Below are 20752 nucleotides of genomic sequence, written 5' to 3' on the forward strand. Positions count from 1 at the left end.
GCTGCTTTCTTCTCTGTACCATCTTCAGTGCCTAGAAAAATATCTGGCACATAGTAAATATTTGTTTAATGAGTGAAAGGGTGGATGGATGAATTAACCCAGTTACACGCATTGACATTCTTCCAGTCTGGAGAACTGTGGAGCCACCACAGGGCATTTACACATGCTCTTTGTTTTGCATGAAAGGTGTTGCCTTTCATTGAAATAATGCCTCCCCTCCTTCACATCTCAGCTTAATCATTTTCTCAGAGCAACCTTTATTTTATTTATATATATATATATATTTTAAAAGATGACCAGTAAGGGGATCTTAACCCTTGACTTGGTGGTGTCAGCACCATGCTCTCCCAAGCGAGCCACGGGCCATCCCTACATAGGGATCCGAACCCGTGGCCTTGGTGTTATCAGCACTGCACTCTCCCAAGTGAGCCACAGGCCGGCCCCAACCTTTCTTTTAGAACTTTCTGTCAAATTTCTGTCAAATATGAGGCCTCAAAATACTATAAAACTCTCTTTTATAGTACCTCATATGGTTGTATTTTGCATTTATTTGTTTAGTTCTTTCAATGAGACTGTAAACTCCTTGAATATTAGAACGTTGAGTTTTTTGCTCACCATTATATTCCCATTAGTGGCGGTTGGAGCATAATAAATGTTAGTTGAACAAATAGAAAATATTTCCTTCTTTCCTTGCATCATAAGGAGATTTATTTTTTCTTCTTGTTTTGTTTTTTCTTTATTTTGTTACTGACTTTGTAACTCATTTTTATTATGTCTTCGAGTAGAAAAACCTTCCAGATGAAGCAAAATGAGTAATTTTTAAACTGATGTGAAAATGTTCTGAAAGTACCACTAGAATGGCTATTTCTCTCTCTCTCTTTTTTTTTTTTAGGGAGATGAGGACCATATTGTTAGTTTATGTTATGAGACCATTCTTGATAACCATTCAGTATTACTTTTTTGCCCATCAAAGAAATGGTGTGAGAAGCTGGCAGATATCATTGCCCGAGAGTTTTATAATGTATACCATCAAGCTGAAGGTGAGTTATGGATGGAAATGAAAGCCTCCATACTTAGTACGTTTGCTTGAAAGTAATGTTAGTGATTATATTTGCAAAACGTGGATCTCATTCATCATTGCCACTGCCTGCCCGCTAGGCACTCTCTTTATAAAACTATGCTTTTGTGGTTGTCATCCTCTCCTATCCTCATTGTAGACAAGGTGTACACACACTCTAGCTAATCATCTTCAGATTTTTAGAAAACTGGGTTTATATAGGTATATACTAAGTTTCTTCATCTGGGATCCAAGAGCTTTGAGAGATTGATCTTTGGAGCCCCTAAATTGTATGCAAAATTTCACATGTGCACATTTTTCTAGGGAAAGTGACTGTATCTTTCTTTATATTTCCAAAGGAATGTGTTACTCTAAAAATAATCATACATGCATATACACATATGTGTGTGTGCATATACATATATACACACACCCATGTATATATACACACACATATATATTTTTAAATCAGCTTTATTGAGTTATAATTTATATGTAAGAAGATGTACCCATTTTAAATGTATGGTTAGATGAGTTTTTAGCAAATGTGTGTGTTTCCTAAGCTTTGGTGCACATTATAACCGCCTGGGAAGATGTAAAAATTTTTTTTTTTTTTTTTTTTTTAAAAGATGACCGGTAAGGGGATCTTAACCCTTGACTTGGTGTGGTCAGCACCACGCTCACCCAGTGAGCGAACCGGCCATCCGTATATGGGATCCGAACCCGGGGCCTTGGTGTTATTAGCACCGCACTCTCCCGAGTGAGCCACGGGCCGGCCCAATGTAAAAATTCTTCATGTCCAGTTCACACTCCATACTTGTTACATTGCATTGTCTAGAGGTGAGTGCTGGGCATCGGTATTTTTAAACAATCTCCAGGTAATTATAGTATACAGTAGTTTCTGAAACATTGGCTGGGTATTTAGTTCTACCATGACTTAGGCAGATAGCACTTAAAGAGGCCCAGCCAGAAGTGAATGGTGTTGATAAATTTCTTTTGTGACAGGATTGGTGAAACCATTTGAATTTCTACCCGTGATGCTGGAACAAAAGGGCCTCCTGGAAGTGATGGATCAGTTAAAATATTTGCCTTCAGGATTGGACTCTGTGTTACAAAAAACTGTACCATGGGGAGTAGCATTTCATCATGCAGGTATTCCATATTTATAATCTGTTATTAAGAAGCCCTCTCCAAAAATTCTCATAATTTCTTCACTTTTATATCTGTGTGCATTTATTTCTTGTTAACCACATTTAATACTCATAGACTTCAGTTTAAGAAGTTGTGTGATTAGGATTAAATAAGAATAAAACAAGTGTGTTTAAAATAAATTTACTGAAGTGTATAGTATATAAATACTAGGAAGAGGCTTTTTTGGATTATAGGGGAAGTGAGTTCTAAAATTATTACCTTTCTGTACTTGGTTTCTTTAAAATTTAGGTTACAGAGGTGCTTGCCACCCTAATTTTATCACTCTGAGTGTCTTCTTTTATCTTAAAGGGTATTGAGATATTTTCACAAGTATATAAAAATCAGATTAATTTTAGAAATTGTGATATTGCATTTGGAGAGGGCTAGAAATCTCTAAATATCAAATGTAGAGGTTATCAAAATCACAAAGATTATGATAGGCACTGAATTAAAGACTTTTTTTCAGGAAGTGGTCTGTCCACGATCATATGGGCAAAAGATATGTTGAAGGATATATAGTTCCTAAGATTAGGACTTTAATCCTTTTGATATATTTATTTTATTTTTTTTATATTTATGGGTACTTAAAAGTTTATGGAAAGATTTGTGTTATCTTTTAATTTTATTTTTCCACAAATTTTTTGAAGTACCCTCATATTTATAGTATGCTAAAAATTTAGGCTGTCAGATTAACTCAGTTGGTAAGAGCGTGGTGTTATCACACTAAGAACAAGGATTTGAGTCCCGGCCAGCTACCAAAAGAATATTTACATTGTATATAACTTACAATGCATGCTAAAAAAAATGAACACACGTGTGGACCCACCGTTTACCTTACCAACTAGAGCCTCAATCCTTTTAATTTTTAAATAAAATTAAAAATAAGCCAGATAAGTATATATTCTATATGTTGTTTTTCATTTAGTCATGTATTTATTAATCACACATGTATTTATGTCAAAAATATGCCTGACTACTGTGATGGATAGGCCCTAAGAATACAGCATGAATAAGGCATGTCCCTACCCTCAAGGAATTCATTATCTAGAGCAGAGATCGGCAAACTACAGTCCGCTGGTCAAATCTAGCCTAAAATCTGTTTTTATAAGTAAAGTTTTATTGAAACATAGTCATGCACATGTGTTCTGCTGCTGCTCTCATGTCACAGTAGTAGGGTTAAATAGTTGCAACAGAGACCATCTGTTCCCACAAAACCTAAAATATTTACAGGAAAAGTTTGCTGAACTCTGGTGTAGAAGATGAGATAGAAGTATACTAGGTACGGTGGTACATCTACACAATGGAATACTACTCAGCTATAAAAACGAATGAAATACTGCCATTTGCAACAACATGGATGGACCTTGAGAGAATTATATTAAGTGAAACAAGTCAGGCACAGAAAGAGAAATACCACATGTTCTCACTTATTGGAGGGAGCTAAACATTAATATATAAATTCACACACACACACACACACACACACACAAATCGGGGGGGGGGAGGGAAGAAGATATAACAACCACAATTATTTGAAGTTGATACAACAAGCAAACAGAAAGGACATTGTTGGGGGGGAGGGGGGGAGGGAGAAGGGAGGGAGGTTTTGGTGATGGGGAGCATTAATCAGCTACAATGTATATCGACAAAATAAAATTTAAAAAAAAAAAAAACAAAGATAAACAGAAAAAAAAAAAAAAGAAGTATACTAGGTACGATAGATTATTATTTTAAGTAGATAGACTGTAATGACTTTCATGTTTACAGTTATAAGGACAGCTTAAAAAAATCTTTAGAGGCTTGTGGCAGATTCTCAGATCCATTTGTAAGTGATTGAGTATAATATTTTCAGTTTATGTTAATAAATATATGTTATTGGAACCTCCTTTTTTTTTTAGGTCTTACTTTTGAGGAGAGGGATATCATTGAAGGAGCCTTCCGCCAAGGTCTCATTCGGGTTTTGGCAGCAACTTCTACCCTTTCTTCTGGGGTGAATTTACCTGCACGTCGTGTGATTATTCGGACTCCTATTTTCAGTGGTCGACCTCTAGATATCCTTACTTACAAGCAGATGGTTGGTCGTGCTGGCAGGAAAGGAGTAGACACAGTAGGTAAGTGAGTTGAATTTAATTGCAATAGCATTGCTGAAGGACAGTGTCTACTTGAAGCTTGACTAGTGTTTGGCAACCTGTTTCTCATCATGCTGTATTTCTTTATTATTCAATGTACTAATGTCATCCTTTTGAATTCACTTAATATTTATAGTGAGTATAAGTTATAATTTTTATGTCGTTAACTATTGATTTTGTACTAATATAGAATTAGGATTTTCTTTTGTATTACCTACAATGAAATGATTCAGTGTTATGTAAACCAAGACAACTTATTATATTAGCTAGAAGATGATTTTTAATTTCCTAGTATAGACTACTCTTTAGTGCTAATTAATTTTCATGAATATTAATTCTTTTTAGGTGACTGATCTCAGAGATCAAACAGCAGTGCTGAGAGTTGGGAAGCACTCTCACACTTTGGAAATAGGAACTTCATATACCATCTTTTTTCTCTTTAAATTGGTGTTGGTGCTGAAAACACCTTTTCATTTTATTACTTTGTAGCAGCAAGTAGTGATAATATTACCAGCAATCCAAACAAAAGTTTTGTCTTAAGCAGTGAGGAAGAGGCTTGTTTGAATTAATTGTCAAGATGGCAGCAAACATTATTTCTAATCTGTTATATCATTCTGTATGTGACTAAACTGTTATGAGCCTTTCCATAATTAAAGAACCTTAGGAAGAACATTCCCTGTCACTTTATCTTTCTTCTGTAGGACATAATTGACTCCAATATTACACTAGATTTACCAAAACAAAACAGGGATACAGTTGTTTGGCTACTGAAGAGAAATTATGAAATCCAGGAGAAAAGGGAAAGTGTTAATGGGAAAATAGTTGGGATATTGGGTATGAAAAGCTGGGTAGTATACTGAGCAAGTGACTTTTAGAACAACCCAACTTGTCATGTGAACTCCCCAAATACAGTCAATCCTCATTATTCATGGATCCCATATTTGTGAATTGCCCACTTACTAGAATTTATTCAGGATCTCAAAATCAGCACCTCTGGGGCTTCTTTGGACATTTGCAGAGCAGCAAAAAATTTGAGTCTTTCCAAGCACACTTTCCCTGCTCAGGGGGACAGGGCAATGCTCTGCCTTCTTGGTTCAGCTGTCATACTGTAAACAAGTGTCTTTTTTGTGTCCTCTTTAATTTCTTTCAGCAGTGATTTGCAGTTCTTGTTGTAGAGATCTTTAACTCCCTTAGTTAAATCGATTCCTAGGTATTTTATTTTTTTGGTGACTATTTTAAATGGGCTTGCTTTCTTGCTTTCTTTTTCTGCTAGTTCATTATTGAAGTATAAAAATGCTACTGAGTTTTGTGTGTATCCTGAAACTTTACTAAAATTGTTTATTGCCTTGAAGAGCTTTTTGGCAGAGTCTTCAGGTTTTTCTGTATGTGGGATCATGTCATTTGTAAAGAGACAGTTTGATTTTGTCTTTTCTAATTTGGGTGCCATTTATTCTTTCCCTTGCTTGATTGCTCTGGCTAGTACTTCCAGTACTATGTTAAATAGGAATGGTGGGAGTGGACATCTTTGTCTTGCTTTTACTTGTTCAGGTTGATATTGGCAGTGGGTTTGTTGTATGTGGTTTTTATTGTGTTGAGATAATATCCTTCTATACCTAATTGGTGGAGAGTCTTTATCATGAAGGGATGTTGAATTTTGTCAAATGCTTTTTCTGCCTCTATTCAGATAATCATATGGTTTTCATCCTTGATTTTGTTGATGTGGTGTATCACATTTATTGACTTGCGTATGTTGAAACATCCCCCCATCCCTGGGATCAATCCTACTTGATTATATTGGTGTATAATTTTTTTTGATGTGTTGCTGTATTGTGATTGCTAATATTTTGTTGAGGATTTTTGCATCTATGTTCAAGGATATTGGCCTGTGTTCTTTTTTTATTGTGTCTGTCTTGTTTCGATATCAAGGTGATGTTAGCCTCATAGAATGAATTTGGGAGAATGGCCTTTCTTTCAATTTTTTTGAAGTTTGAAGAGAATTGATATTAATTCCTCCTTAAAGATTTGGTAGAATTCAGCAGGAAAGCCATCCAGTCCTGGCCTTTTCTTTGTTGGGAGACTGTTGATTACTGCATCAATCTCATTGCTTGTTATTAGTTTGTTCAGGTTTTTTATTTCTTCTTGGTTCAATTGTGGTAGTTTGCATGTGTCCAAAAATTTATCCATTTCCTCCACGTTTTCAAATTTGTTGGCATATAGGTATTTATAGTAGTCTCTAATGATTCTTTGTATTTCTGCAGTATTGGTTGTAATGTCTCCTTTTTCATTTTGATTTTTGTTATTTGGGTTGTCTCTCTTTTTTTAGCCTAGCTAAATGCTTGTCTATTGTGTTTATCTTCTCAAAAACCCAACTTTTTGTTTCATCAATCTTTTGTATCATTTTTTGGGTCTCTATTTTACTTAGTTCTGCTCTGATTTTAATTATTTCTTTCCGTCTACTATTTTTGCGAGTGGATTATTCTTGTTTTAGAGTTCTTTGAGGTGTAGTTTTAGTTTAATTTTGTTTTTAATCTTTCCATTCTTTTCACGTAAGTGTTTATTGCAATAAACTTCCCTTTTAGTACTGCTTTTGCAGTATCCCACAGGTTTTAGTATGATGTACCTTTATTTTTGTTAGTTTCAAGAAATTTTTTCTTATCTTGTTTAATTTCTTCTTGGACCCACAGGTTGTTCAGGAGCATGTTCTTTAATTTCCATATATTTGTAAACTTTTCAGTGTTTCACTTGTCATTGATTTCCAGTTTTAATTCATTGTGGTTTGAAAAGATACTTGAAATGATTTCAGTTTTTTAAAATTTGTTGAGACTTGGTTTGTGATGTATCAAGTAGTCTATATTAGAGAATGTTCCATGTGGTGATGAAAAGAATGTATATTCTGTATTGTTGGATAAAGTGTTCTTTAGATATCTGCCAAGTATAATTAATCTAAAGTATAGTTGAAATCATGAGTTTCTCTGTTAATTCATTGCCTAGATGATCTGTCCAGTGCTGAGATAGGGTTGTTCAGTTCCCCTCCTATTATCATGTTGGGGTTTACCTCTTTCTGTAGGCCTAATAGTGTTTGCTTTATATATCTGGGTGCTCTGGTGTTGGGTGCATATATATCTATGATTGTTATGTCTTCTTGCCTGATGGATCCCGTTATCATTATATAGTGGCCTTCTTTGTCACTGTTTATGATTTTTGTTTTAAAGTCTATTTGATCCAATATAAGAATAGGTACTCCTGCTTGTTTTAGTTTCCATTCACGTGGTATATCTTTTTCCATCCCTTCATTGTTAGTCTGTATATGTCTTTACAAGTGAGGTGAATCTCTGGAAGACTGCATATAGTTGGGTCTAGCTTTTTAATCCACTCAGTCAGTCTGTGTCTTTTGAGTGGGGAGTTCAATCCATTTACATTTAGGGTTGTTACTGAAAGGTACTGTCTTATTCCTGGCATTTTATCAGTTTTTGTTTGGATGTTTTAAATATCTTTTATTTCTTTCTTCTCCTTTTATTGTTTGTCTTTGATGTTTTTTGGTTTTTTGACGTGATATGACTTCGTTTCTTTCTCTTTCTTGTTTGCATTTTTGTTCTACCAGTGGGTTTTGTTCTTTCCTGTGTATTCATGGTAGTGATTGTTGTTTTTCAGATTCCAGATGTAGTACTCCTTTGAGGACTTCTTGCACAACTGCTTGTGTACTGAACTCCTGTCGTTTTTGTTTGTCTGGAAAATACACTATTTCCCCTCATTTCTGAAAGGTAGCCTTGCTAGATATAGTGTTCTTGGCTGGCAGTTTTTTTCTTTTAGCATTTTGAATATATCATTCCATTTTCTTCTGGCCTGTAGAAATTCTGTTGAGAAGTCCCTTGTTAGTCTGATGATGGCTTCCTTATAGGTGACTTGATGCTTTTCTCCTGATTCTTTTAGGAGTCTCTCTGTCTTTGAGTACCAGTATGAATATAATGTGTCTTGGAGAGGATCTTTTAGTATTGAATCTGGGGATCTTTGAGCCTCCTGGATCTGGAGGTTCATGTCTTTCCCTATACCTGAAAAGTTTTCTGTTATTATTTTGTTGAATAGGTTTTCGATGCATTTTCATTTCTCCTCCCCTTCTGGAACACGCATGATTTAATGTTGTCTGTTTGCTGTCTTATATTTTCATTTTATTACATTTTTTTTGTTTGTTTGTGTGAGTTATTCCAAACAGACCATCTTTGAGAAGAGAAATTCTTTCTTCTTTTGCTGTAGCCTGCTGCTTAAGCCCTTGGTTGTGTTTATTTCATTGAATGAATCTTTCAGTTCCATGAGTTCTGCTACATTCTTTTTAAGGTATTAATCTCTTTGTAAATTTCCTCTTTTATAGCCTTTTTTTTTTTTTTTTCTCATTTGATTATGTTGTCTAACCAAGTGTTCTCATATCTCATTGAGTTTCCTTAAGATTGTTGCTTGGAATTCCTTTTCAGTCATTTCAAGGGTCTGTAGGATCTGATACTTAAGAATCACTCTATTCCCTTGGTGGTGTCATATTTTCTCATTTTCTTTGTATTTCTGGTATCTCTACGTTGATGTCTGGTTGACTGGTAGAGCAGTTGCTTCTATTACTCTGGAGTGGGCTTTGAGGATAGAGACTTCCTCTTTTCTGGTCTCTGCTGGTGACTCATTGTGTGTCTTGCCTGCACAGTGGCTGTGGCTGCTAATGGGCAGTGAGTCACCTTTGCTGTGGCAGTGCTGTGGTGGATCACCTACTTGGAAGTGGTGTTTTCAGTGAGCTCTTGCCTTCTGTTGTGTGGTGGGGTTGCCCACAGCTGCTGCCCATGATTCAGTCTCTACTCATTCTGGTCTGTTCCCATTTTCTGTTTCTTCATGATTGAGTCATTGTAGGTTACATGTTACTAGGAATTTATCCATTTCTTCCAGGTTATTCAATCTGTTTGTTTTTAATTATGTTTCTGTGGTATCAGTTGTAATTTCTCCTCTTTTACTTCTGATTTTATTTGAGTCTTCTCTTTCTCACTTACTTTAGCTAATGGTTTGTCTGTTTTCTTTATCTTTTTAGAAACCATCTCTTGATTTCACTGATTTTTTTTAGTTTTTCTAGAGTCTGTTATTTTGGGGTTTTTTGGGGGGTGGGTAGCTGACTGGTACAGGGATTTGGACCCTGTTTTTCTAGTTTCTATTTTGTTTATGTTTGCTCTCATCGTTGTTACTCTTCTGCTAACCTTGAATTTAGCTTGTTCTTCTTTTTCTAGTTCCTTGAAATGTAATGTTAGGCTATTTGAGATCTTTCTTTTTGATGTAAGCATTTTATTGCTATAATTTTCCCTCTCAGAATTGCTTTTGCTGAATTCCATATATTTTGATATGTTGTGTTTCCATTATTGTTTGTTTCAAGATGTATTTTGATTCTCCTTTTGTTTTCTTTTTTGATTCATTGGTTGTTCAGGAATATGTCTGATTTCTATATATTTGTGGATTTTCAAGATTTCTTATGTTATTGATTCTAGTTTTATACCACTATGGTCAGAAAACAAAGTTGTTAAGTCCTCTTAAATTTGTTCAGACTTGTTTTGTGGCCTCATATATGATCTGTCCTGGAGAATGTTTTGTGTGTACTTGAGAAGAATGTTTGTTCTGTTGCTTTTTGATGGAATGTTTTGCATATATCTATTATGCCCATTTGTTCTAAAGCATAATTCAAATTCAATATTTCCTAATTAGTTTTCTATCTGGATGATCTGTCCATTGTTGAAAGTGGGGTAATGTAGTCCCGTACTATTGTCATTTTGCACTCTAGCTCTCCCTTTAGATCCTTTAATATTTCCTTTGTATATTTAGGTGTTCCAATGTTGGAGGCATCTACATTTGCAATTGTTATATCCTCTTGATGAATTGACCCTTAATCATGATAATGCTCTTTTTGTCTCTTTTTACAATTTTTGACTTAACATCTGTTTTTGTGTGAAATGAGTATAGCTACCCCTCCCCTCTTGGTGTCCATTTATATGGAATAACCTTTTCCATCTTGTCACTTTCAGACTGTTTGTCTTTAATGGTGTGGTGAGTGTCTTATAGGCAGTATATAGTTGGGGCTTGTTTTCTTATCCATTCAGCCACTGTATTCTTTTTTATTGGAGAATTTAATACATTTACACTCAAAGTAATTATTGGTAGGTTAGAACTTACTATTACCATTTTGTAATTTGTTTTATCGCTCTTTTGCATATAAATACTTTGTTTCTTTTTTTTTTTGTTGCTGTCTTCCTTTGGGGTTTGGTGATTTTCCATAGTGGTATGCTTTAAACCTTTTCTATTTAAGTTTTGTAGATCTACTATAGATTTTAACCTTATGGTTATCATAAGGCTTATTTAAAACATCTTATAATATGATATTTCAAGTTGATAACTTTGAATGCATAAACTTATTTACTCTCACCCCTATTTTACATTTTTTATGTCAAAATTTTTATTTTGTAATTTGTGTCTGCTGACAATTAATTTTAGCCCTAATTTTAATAGATTTGTCTCTTAACTATTACACTAGAGAAAGGATTGCTTCACAGCACCATTCAATCCAGAATATTCTGAATATGACTCAATTATTACCATGGAGTTTTTAAAAAAATACTATTGAGTTTTGTATTTTCTTATATTACTAGTAGTTTTTTTAATACATCTTAAAGAACTTGTTGTAATAATTCCTGTAAGGCAGGCCTTGTGGTGGTGAACTCCCTTAGCTTTTATATGTATGGGATAGTTTTTATTTCTACCTTATTTCTGAATGACAACTTTGCCAAATAAAGGAAACTTGGTTGGCAGTCTTTTCCTTAAGCACTTCGAATATATCATCCCAGTCTTCCTTGGCCTTCAGGGTTTCTGCTGAGAAATCTGCTGATAATGGTACTGTGACTCCCTTGTGTGTGATATGCTTCTTATCTCTTGCTGCTTTCAGAATTTTTTATTTGCTGTGACTTTTTATTTTTTATTGTTTTGTGGCTGGCCAGTATGGGGATCTGAACCCTTGACTGGTGTTATAACACCATACCCTCACCAACAGGTTAACTGGCCAGCCCAGCCTTTGATTTTTGAAAATTTGATTATTATGTGTTTTGCATACTCCTCTTTGGGTCGAATTGATTGGAGATATCTGTGCTTCCTGTACTGAATTATTTGCATATTTCCCCAGATTTGGCAAGTTTTTAGCTATTATTTCTTTAAATATGCTTTCTTGCTCGTTTTATCTCTCTTTACCTACTAGAGCTCCTATTATCCAAATTTAGCTTTATTGATGCTCTTCCATAATTCTTGTAGGCTTTCTTCATTTTTTTCCATTTTTTCTTTTTGCTCCTCTGATTGGATAATTTCACTTATTCTGTCTTTGAGCTCACTGATTCTTCTTGGTTGAGCCTGCTGTTAAGGCTTTGTGTTGCATTTTTCAGTGCAGTCATTGTATTCTTCATCTCTAGTATTTGTTTTTTTTATTATTTTTATTACTTTGTCAAATTTCTTGTTTTGTTTGCCTATTGTTTTCCAGATTTCATTTAATTTTTTATCTGTATATTCTTGTAGTTCATGGAATTTCATTAAGAGGATTATTCTGAATTCTTTGTCATTTCATAGATCTCCATTTTTTCAGGTTCCATTTGGGAAATTTGTTAGTTTTTTTTTTTTTTTTGGAGGTGTCATGATTTTCTGAGTTTTGTTATCCTGTGTCCTTGTGTTGGTGTCTGCACATTTGATGAGACAGATATTAACAGCTTTAACAGGTGTTCTTTAGAAGGGATAGGCCTTCACTATTTAGTTTAGCCTGCTACTGTGGATGGGACAGGTGGTAACAATCCCAGGCAGGAAGAGCTTGCTTGTGGGTTCTCTAGATTGTTGGACCACTGCCTGTACTCTGATTTCAGGTGTGGCTGCTGGCTGGGCTCCACTGTCAGGTGAGACTTTAACTGAGCTTTGCAATCAGGCAACTTACTGGCTGGGAACTGTAATTGCTTCTGATTAGGCCAGGCCCCAGGGTGTATTCTCTGACCAGGTGGCACCACTATTTGAGATCTGCATATTAGACAGTATTTCAGGCTGGGTCCTGAGGTTAGGTGGAGTTGCTGTTTGGCATGGATGGGACCAGCTGCTGTGCTTGGAAGAAATGCATGGTTGAGATTTGCCTCCCTGCCTAGGTGTGGGGCCTTGGAGTGGGTTTTAATGCTTGCTGAGCACTGTTTAAAGTCCCAGATATGGCAGAAATTGCCTCTGCATTTTGCTAAAATGCACTGATATGGGTGTCTCTCTTCTTGGGTTGGGCCTTGGAGTAGGCTTTCAGGTTAGGCTGAGTATTGTTTAAACTCCTGGGAGTGGCAGAATTAGCTTGTGCTCTTTGCTGACTCATGCTGTGGTGGTCATGTCCCTCCCTGGGTGGGCTTGGGGTGGACTTCTGAGGGTGGGCCTGGAAGCTAGCTGTCTAACTTCCTACCACTTCTGGGAGCATCTAGCTTGGCTTTACATGTGGGATATACTTCTGACTGATACCTCTGATTGGGCACCACTGCTGGCAGATGCATAGAGCTACCACCAAGATCTGAATGCTGGTCACTGTGAGCTCTTTGTCCTTGTTTTGTTTCTACTTCACCCCAGTTGATTGAGTTGTGCTGTTACCCTTGTGTTTCCTGTGAGGTGAGACTGGAATGAGTTTTCTGGGAAGAGTCTTAGAATGCTAGGGAAGTTATAAGTCTGCCTCAGGTTGTCTTTTACCACTGTAGAAATTGTGAGGCCTCGGGATTCGTCTCTCTGTGATGCTGTGCTGACTTGGGCAAGGGTAAGGGGGTGATGCAGTCGAAGTAAGACCATTTCTCTTACCCTCTCTTGTGGTTTTATTTGGTTCTGTGGTGTGTGCATGTCTCAGGCTGATTCCTGAGAGTTTGCATTTTCACGAAGATGTTCTTGTCTGTGAATAGTTGCTAGCTCAACTTTCTGTAGGAGTTAGTGAAGCCTGGGATCTCCTATTCTACCATCTGGCTGATGTCTTGTTTCTCTAATGGTGCTTATCTTTTCTTAATTATATCTGGGATAAATGGCCAGTGATTATCAATTTTAAAGTCCCTTTACTTTATCCTACCTTGATTCTCAGTTTGGAAGTCATTGTTAGGATAGCATCATCTGTACCTTCTCTCTGTCTGGGGTGGTTAGGATACTACACCACAGTGCCACTTTTTTTATAAAATTGAAAAAAGAAAAAAAGCCCAAATATTCTTCATTTTGCTTTTTTAACCTCTTATTACCTGTTTCCCCTATCATTAGATTCATTTTAGAAAAAAAATTATGATATTCTCTAGTCTTAATTGTTACAATAATTTGTATTTGTTTAAATTGTGTATTTGTATATATTTCTAACTTACAAGTCCTTTCATGTATTTTTGTTCATTTGATTATCACAATAACCTAAAGCATTTAGATTAGTAAATGTTATAATGTAATTTTTAGGTAGCTGTATTTCTGAATTTATTTTATTATCACATGTAACTAGTAATAATTTGCATTTGTGTTTTACTGAATAATTTTCAAAGTACCTCTATTAGTTAGTTAATTATTCAGTGATAAATGGTTAATCCTGTAGGGGAAGAAAAAAAACTTTTACTCTATTTTTTTGGGGTTCTGCAGCTGTGATCTGCTTATTAAATTGACAAAAGATAGATTAACAGGAGAGAAGGCTGATAAGCTGTATTTGATGTTAATATTTTAATTTTTATGTTCATGGAGGCCCTCATAGAAAAGAAGTGAAGACCCAAAAAGCTGTTAGACTTGAGGTCTTATATAACATTTTAACAAAGGGCAATAAACTGTGGAGAAGTGACAAGATAAGGGAAAAGGTGATTGGGCTTTTAGGGGCAGTTAATTGTGAGAAGGTAAATATATGGGGGAAACTAATGGAAGATAAGGGTTATTTTAGTAAGGTTGGTTGGTGCAGACCCATCTTGGTGCTGACCTTCTGTCTCCAGTAATAAGGGTTGTTCTCTTCCTGGTATGGGAGAGGGGAGGGGAAACATCTTCACAAAGGGAAATTTAGGTCTTGCTTTTAGGCAGATAGGGATAGAACAAAGAGCTCTTTGTGTTTGTTGCTTCCCAGTTGCCTTAAGCTCAAAATAATCCTCATGCCTAAGTAGCATATTTTGGCGTAGCATATTCTGATCATCTTCTATCCAAAGTTGAAAAAAACAAAAACATTATCCATAATTCTGTGACCGTAACAACCACTAACATCTCTTAGCTCCTTTTAAACAAATAAGACAAACTTAAATTCTCTGTAGCAGATATCTTATGGAAATGTGTTTTGATTTTGTAATTGTGTGGTTTTGGATTATAGGTGAGAGTATCTTAGTTTGTAAGAACTCTGAGAAATCAAAAGGCATAGCTCTACTTCAGGGATCTCTAAAACCTGTTTGCAGCTGTCTGCAAAGACAAGAAGGAGAAGAAGTAACTGCCAGCATGGTACGAGCTATTCTGGAGGTAAGAGAGAGTTCACTAAATTACCATTCACTCTTTTATACCTGCTATGGTTTTAAAGTCCACCCAAGCTCACCCAAGCTTAGATCCCAATATGGTATTTGAAAGATGGGGCCTTTAAGAGGTGATTGGATCATGATGGCTATGCATTTATGAATGGATTAATCCATTTATGTATTAATAAATGAATGGTTATCACAAGAGTGGTACTAGGGGATTTATTAAGGGGAGCAAGTGAGCACGTTGGCACTTGCTATCCTCACTATGTGATAACCTGCATAGCCTAGAGACTCTGCAGAGGGTTCCCAAGAACAAGAAGGCCCTCACCAGACATACCCCCCGAACTTTGGACTTTCCAGCCTCCGAAACTATAAGAAATCTCTTTTCTTTATATGCTACCCACTTTCAGGTATTCTGTTATTAGCAATAGAAAACTGACTTATACAAGACCAGTATTACAGTGGTAGAACTTTAGTGTGGGAAAACCTTAGCTTTGTATTTATTTTTAAGATTGTTACACTTATATAGCCTTCCCAAGCCTGAATCTATAGTTATTTCCTATACATATGTGAGTATACGTAGTTTTGTGCTGGCATTTTATACAGCTAGTGCTATATCAGTCCATTTCAAAACAGTGACTTAAAACCAAATGCCAGATGGTTCTTTTTATTTTTTAGATTTTTAAAGTTATTTTCTGAATTTAAAGAAAATGTGACAAAAATGGACCCTAGTTCTTCTATCCAGATAATACCTGTTGCCATTAAAATAATATCAGGTTACAAATACACATTATTAGAAATTTCCCATCATACAGAAAAATCTAAAGTGAAAAATAAAACCTTCTGCTCAGAAGGTAACCCCTGTTCAGTATGTCACGTGTCTATTCAGAAAAGTTTTCTATGCATATACCAGCATGCCTTGGTCTTGATTTCAGTAATAGTGTTAGTGATACCTATATGCATACTCTTTTTTTTTTTTTTCCCTTTTACTATCAGTTTGAAAAAAAAAAACCAAAAACTTGATAACATAGGGTTGGTGAGGATGTAGAAAGTAGGTACTTTCATACACTGGTGAAACTCTTTCAGAGGGCAACTTGGCCATACCTACTAAAATAAAAAATGCACACATCCATTTATCTAGCAGTTTCGCACCTAGGAATTTTACCTAGGGATATATTTGTGAAATTACATCAAATCAAATTTACAAGAATGTTTATTATAGTACTATTAGTAATTAGAAAAAATTGGGAAAAACCAAAATACTGTTAATACTGAATAAATTATGGTAAAACCATGCTTTGTGGTCAGTAAAAAGAATGAGATAGCTCTGTTTATGGTGATATGTGTCTAATATATGTACTACTCCCTTTCTGTTGCTTATAACAAAATACCTGGAACTGGGTGATTATAAGAAAAAAAAATTCATTGCTTACAATTTTGGAAACTAGAAAGTCCAAAGTCCCAGGAACGCATCTGGTGAGGGTCTTTTTGGTAGTGGCTTTACAGCAACACAGGGGTCTCACATGGCAGAAAATAGCAGAGCAGAGAGAGACTAACCTCTCATGTGTTCTCCTTTAAAAGCCTCAGAACCACGCCCCTGACCACCATTATTAATCCATTCAGTGCAGCATGGTCATACAATCTAGTCACTTCTATAAGGCCCCACCTTTCAATTATCGTAATAGGATTTCTTACCCTCAACAGTTATAGTAGGGATTAAGTTTTGAGGGGGTATTTAACCCACGCCAATACATTAAGTAAAAGAAGGCAAGCGGCAAATTAGAATATGTAATGGAGTTGTGGGAAAATGATATCCATAAGATACAACTGATTTCATCTTTTTCTGTACTTATTGCCATCCCTCTTCTGGGTGGGAAGTATTTAATAGGAGCATTCCACTAGGCCCATATATTTTAGGAGGATGGATGAAAGAATTGATTTGGTTCATGGCCATGAGCTATCCACTGCCTCTTTTATATATGTTGTTCCAAAATTTCAGATGGATAATGCGTCCTTTACTTTTTTTTACAAGAAGATATATCTACTTTTAAGAAAAACTTTTCATGTTGTTAGTAGGTGTTATATACATTTACAAATGTGACGATGGAATAGATAATAATCTCTATATTAAGATTCTCAGACTATTTCCAGAGAATAAAATCATTTCATTTCTTTTATGTCATGAGGGTCCTGCATGTCTTAATTAAAAAGTTACAGAAATTTTAAACTTCTTCTATCAGATAATAGTTGGTGGAGTGGCAAGTACATCGCAAGATATGCAGACTTATGCTTCTTGCACATTTTTGGCTGCCAGTATGAAAGAAGGGAATCAGGGAATTCAGAGAAATCAAGATTCTTTTCAACTTGGAGCAATCGAGGCCTGTGTGATGTGGCTGCTAGAAAACGAATTCATCCAGATTACAGAAGCCAGTGATGGAACAGAAGGTAAATATGACTTCTGAGTTGTAATTTACTCATGTTTTCATCTTTAGTGACTTAGAATGTGTAAGACTGCTTAGTAAAAGGAAGTTGACTTTTCAAGTAGTGTAAAAGGAAACTGATTTTTCAAGCAGTGTGTCAACTCATTTTTAGTAAGTCAGTGTTATGTTCAGCAACTTCGGACAATTAACATAGAGCCTGCTCATAAATTTCCATACGTTAGATATGAATGTTTGTAAAATTTGTCAGAGCCAAGAAGGTTAATTATGGAATACAGAAAGACAGTGTTTTGTTTTATTTTTGACATTTCCCCTATTTTCCCACCCGACCCCGAACCAGGAAAGGTGTACCATCCAACACATCTTGGTTCAGCTACTCTTTCTTCTTCACTTTCTCCAACTGATACCTTAGATATTTTTGCTGACCTCCAAAGAGCAATGAAAGGCTTTGTTTTAGAGAATGATCTTCATATTGTCTATCTGGTAAGTTCTGTTTCCTAACTACTATGTTTGTGGAAACGGGGAGGAAAAAAATTTATAGAGTCCTAAGCATCAAAGGTATGTTATAGGAACATCTTGTCTGTTTTCTTTGACGAGGTTAGTAGTCGTGGGAATAGGGAAGAAGAGATAAGAAAGATAATTGTTTTCAAGTAATAAGCTAAATGTTCTTTCTAGTGACCTTATTTTCTCCAATCTCCTTTCATAAAGGATTTGAAGTGGTTTATAAAAAATATGTATTTTACAGTATATAAGAGAACAGCAAAGGACAATGAGATATCAGCAAATTGAAGATAAGATGGTAGTGTAAAACTCAAGCAAAGGTTGGTACATAAACACATATGCCATTAAGTCATGTACAGTTGCTGTTGCCAGCTTTAATTCTTAGTTTTCTAGCAACTAAAGCAAAGAGGGAAGCTTGATTAATCTCAATATTCATAAGATGAAAAATAAAACATGTTTAGGAAAAGCATTGTATTTCACTGCCTAAGAGAAATTTGGTCTTAGAAAGAAACTTGGGACTTATATTCTGATAAAAATTTCTTTTCTTTTTTTTTTTTTTTTTTCTTATTTTGTTGATATACAATGTGATTGATTATTGTGGGCCATTACCGAAACCTCCCTTCCCCCTCCCTCTCCCCCCTCCCACCCAATTTTTATTCTGATAAAAAATTCTATAATCCAATAAGGAATTTTTAAAGTTTGTTTTAGATAATCCTCTATGAATATTTTTCCTTATAAGAAAGATTTGATAAGAATTGGATAAAATAGAGTTTGAGGTCATATTCTCTGGCAGAAATAGAAACAGAAAATAGAGTTTGAGGTTATAGTCTGTGCCCAGAAATAATTTATTTTGTCAGTTAAGAGCAGATGGGGCTGGCTGGTTAGCTCAGTTGGTTAGTATGTGGTGCTGATAACACCAAGATCCAGGGTTCAATTCCTGGCCAGTGCAAAAAAAAAAAAAAAAAAAAAGAAAAGAAAAAGTTAAGAGCAGATGAATACATTTTAATAAGCAGGTGTGTGTGTGGGGAGGTAAAAGTGAAATTCTCATTAAAATGAAGGCTTATCGGGAAATGTGTTTTAATAAAAATGCTGTATAGTGAACAGAGGAGAAATATCTTGAAAATGCCATTTTTTTTTTTTCTTACAAATGTGTAATACATGAGTTATAATGGGCTCAAAGGTCTGTGCCCTAGAATGTGGCTGGGAAGAATCTCAAAGCAGTTCTTACCAGGCATTTATCATGGCCCTAAAAAATAAGTCTCATTTGTAATACAGTGGCTAAGATTATGGGTTCTAGGGTCAGACTGCCTTAGTTCAACTTTTGGCCTCATCACTTAATAATTATAAAACTTTGGTTGAGTATTTAACCTTTCCTAAGATGCTATTTTTCTTATGTGTAAAATGGAGATAATAATAATTACCTCAGGGCTAATAGCGTTTGATGAATATTTGATATCTTAGTAAATATTTAATAAATACTATCTATTATATCTAGAAAATTCTCCCATAAAAATTGTATAAGTCATTTGGCAGATTGCCTAAATACTCCTATTCCCTCTGTAAGACATAAACACTGGTGATGGGCGTTGGTACACTGAATGCTTGTGGTGAGTGGTCTCATACACTTCTCTCACCACTTGAGTTGTATGCCCATTAATTGTGTTTGCTTCTAAACATGTTCATGCCAATTTATTTCCATGAAAATTAGGTCGAATGCAAGTTATTAAAAATATTTCTGATGAAATATGTGAGTGAGACAACTGTAAAAGTTCTGAGAAAAAGTTATAAAATCTAGATGGGAAAAAACCAGAAGGATACTGCTCACAGATTATTTTGCACTTATCTTTAATTTCCAACTTCACTTTACAAACTAGAAACTGCAATTTTTTTTAGGCAGTATATTGTGGGTGTGGTTTACCTAAGAAAGCAGTGGTAAATTCTAATCAACAGATTCACGCAAAAGGCCTTGACCCTAGCTCAAAATATTGGCAAGTAACTGTACATTTGTGTTTTTTTTTTTTTTTTTCTTTTTCCTTTTAAGATGACCGGTAAGGGGATCTTAACCCTTGACTTGGTGTTGTCAGCACCATGCTCTCCCAAGTGAGCTAACCAGCCATCCCTATATAGGGATCCAAACCCATTGCCTTGGTGCTGTCAGCACCACACTTTCACAAGTGAGCCACGGGCCGGCCCTACATTTGTGTTTTAAGTTAAATAAAACATTTAGAATTTGTGTGTACTATTTTATTTTTTGAATATGTAATACATTTATGTGATTCAAAAGTCACAGCTGTATAAAAAGGAACAGTCAGAAGTCTGACTCCTATATCTCCTGTATGCCTTTTCCACCTACCTTCATAAATAACTGTTTTCATTTGCTTTTGATGTATCCTTTCTCTTATTTTGTTTTACAAAGATTAGCAAGCACTTCTTGTATATTCTTACTTCACCTTCTTTCTTATACTAAGGATAGCATGCTATAAGTATTATTCTATATCTTCCTTTTTTTCCATTAACAATGTATCTTGGAAATCACTTCGTATCAGTTCATTGACACTTTTTATTCTTTTTTATAGCTGTATAACTCCATTGCATGGGTAGATAGATGTACCATTGTTTATTTAATAAGTTCCCTATTTGTGGACATTTAGATTGTTTCTGATATTTTGTTATGGCAAATGATGCTGCAGTAAATAACTTGGTGCATATAGTGTTTAGTTTTTATGGAGGTGTATTTTTAGGAAAGACTCCCAGAAGTGCTATTGCTGGGTAAAGTGTAAAGGGATAAGTGATTTTGGTTTTTCAAAATTGCCCTTCGTAGAGTTTGTATCATTTTAAAATTTTATCAGTGATATGTGAGAGTGGTTGTTTTTTCAGATCTTCACAAATAGAGTATATTGTCAAGCTTGTGTATTTGTGAGAGTAGTTTTAATTTACATT

General features: G+C 35.2%; 1 protein-coding gene across 1 annotated transcript in view; it reads left to right on the forward strand.

The window, feature by feature from the left end:
* The window catches only part of POLQ (DNA polymerase theta), a 96618-nt gene that overhangs the window by 13255 nt on the left and 62611 nt on the right, over positions 1–20752 (forward strand). Inside the window, exons 7-12 of the mRNA XM_063095068.1 lie at positions 893–1040; positions 2063–2209; positions 4147–4359; positions 14735–14877; positions 17114–17318; positions 17652–17794. Of these exons, the coding sequence (XP_062951138.1) occupies positions 893–1040; positions 2063–2209; positions 4147–4359; positions 14735–14877; positions 17114–17318; positions 17652–17794 (999 nt within the window). The remainder of the gene's footprint in view (positions 1–892; positions 1041–2062; positions 2210–4146; positions 4360–14734; positions 14878–17113; positions 17319–17651; positions 17795–20752) is intronic.

The sequence above is a fragment of the Cynocephalus volans genome, chromosome 1, assembly GCF_027409185.1.
Source record: "Cynocephalus volans isolate mCynVol1 chromosome 1, mCynVol1.pri, whole genome shotgun sequence".
Lineage (NCBI taxonomy): Eukaryota > Metazoa > Chordata > Mammalia > Dermoptera > Cynocephalidae > Cynocephalus > Cynocephalus volans.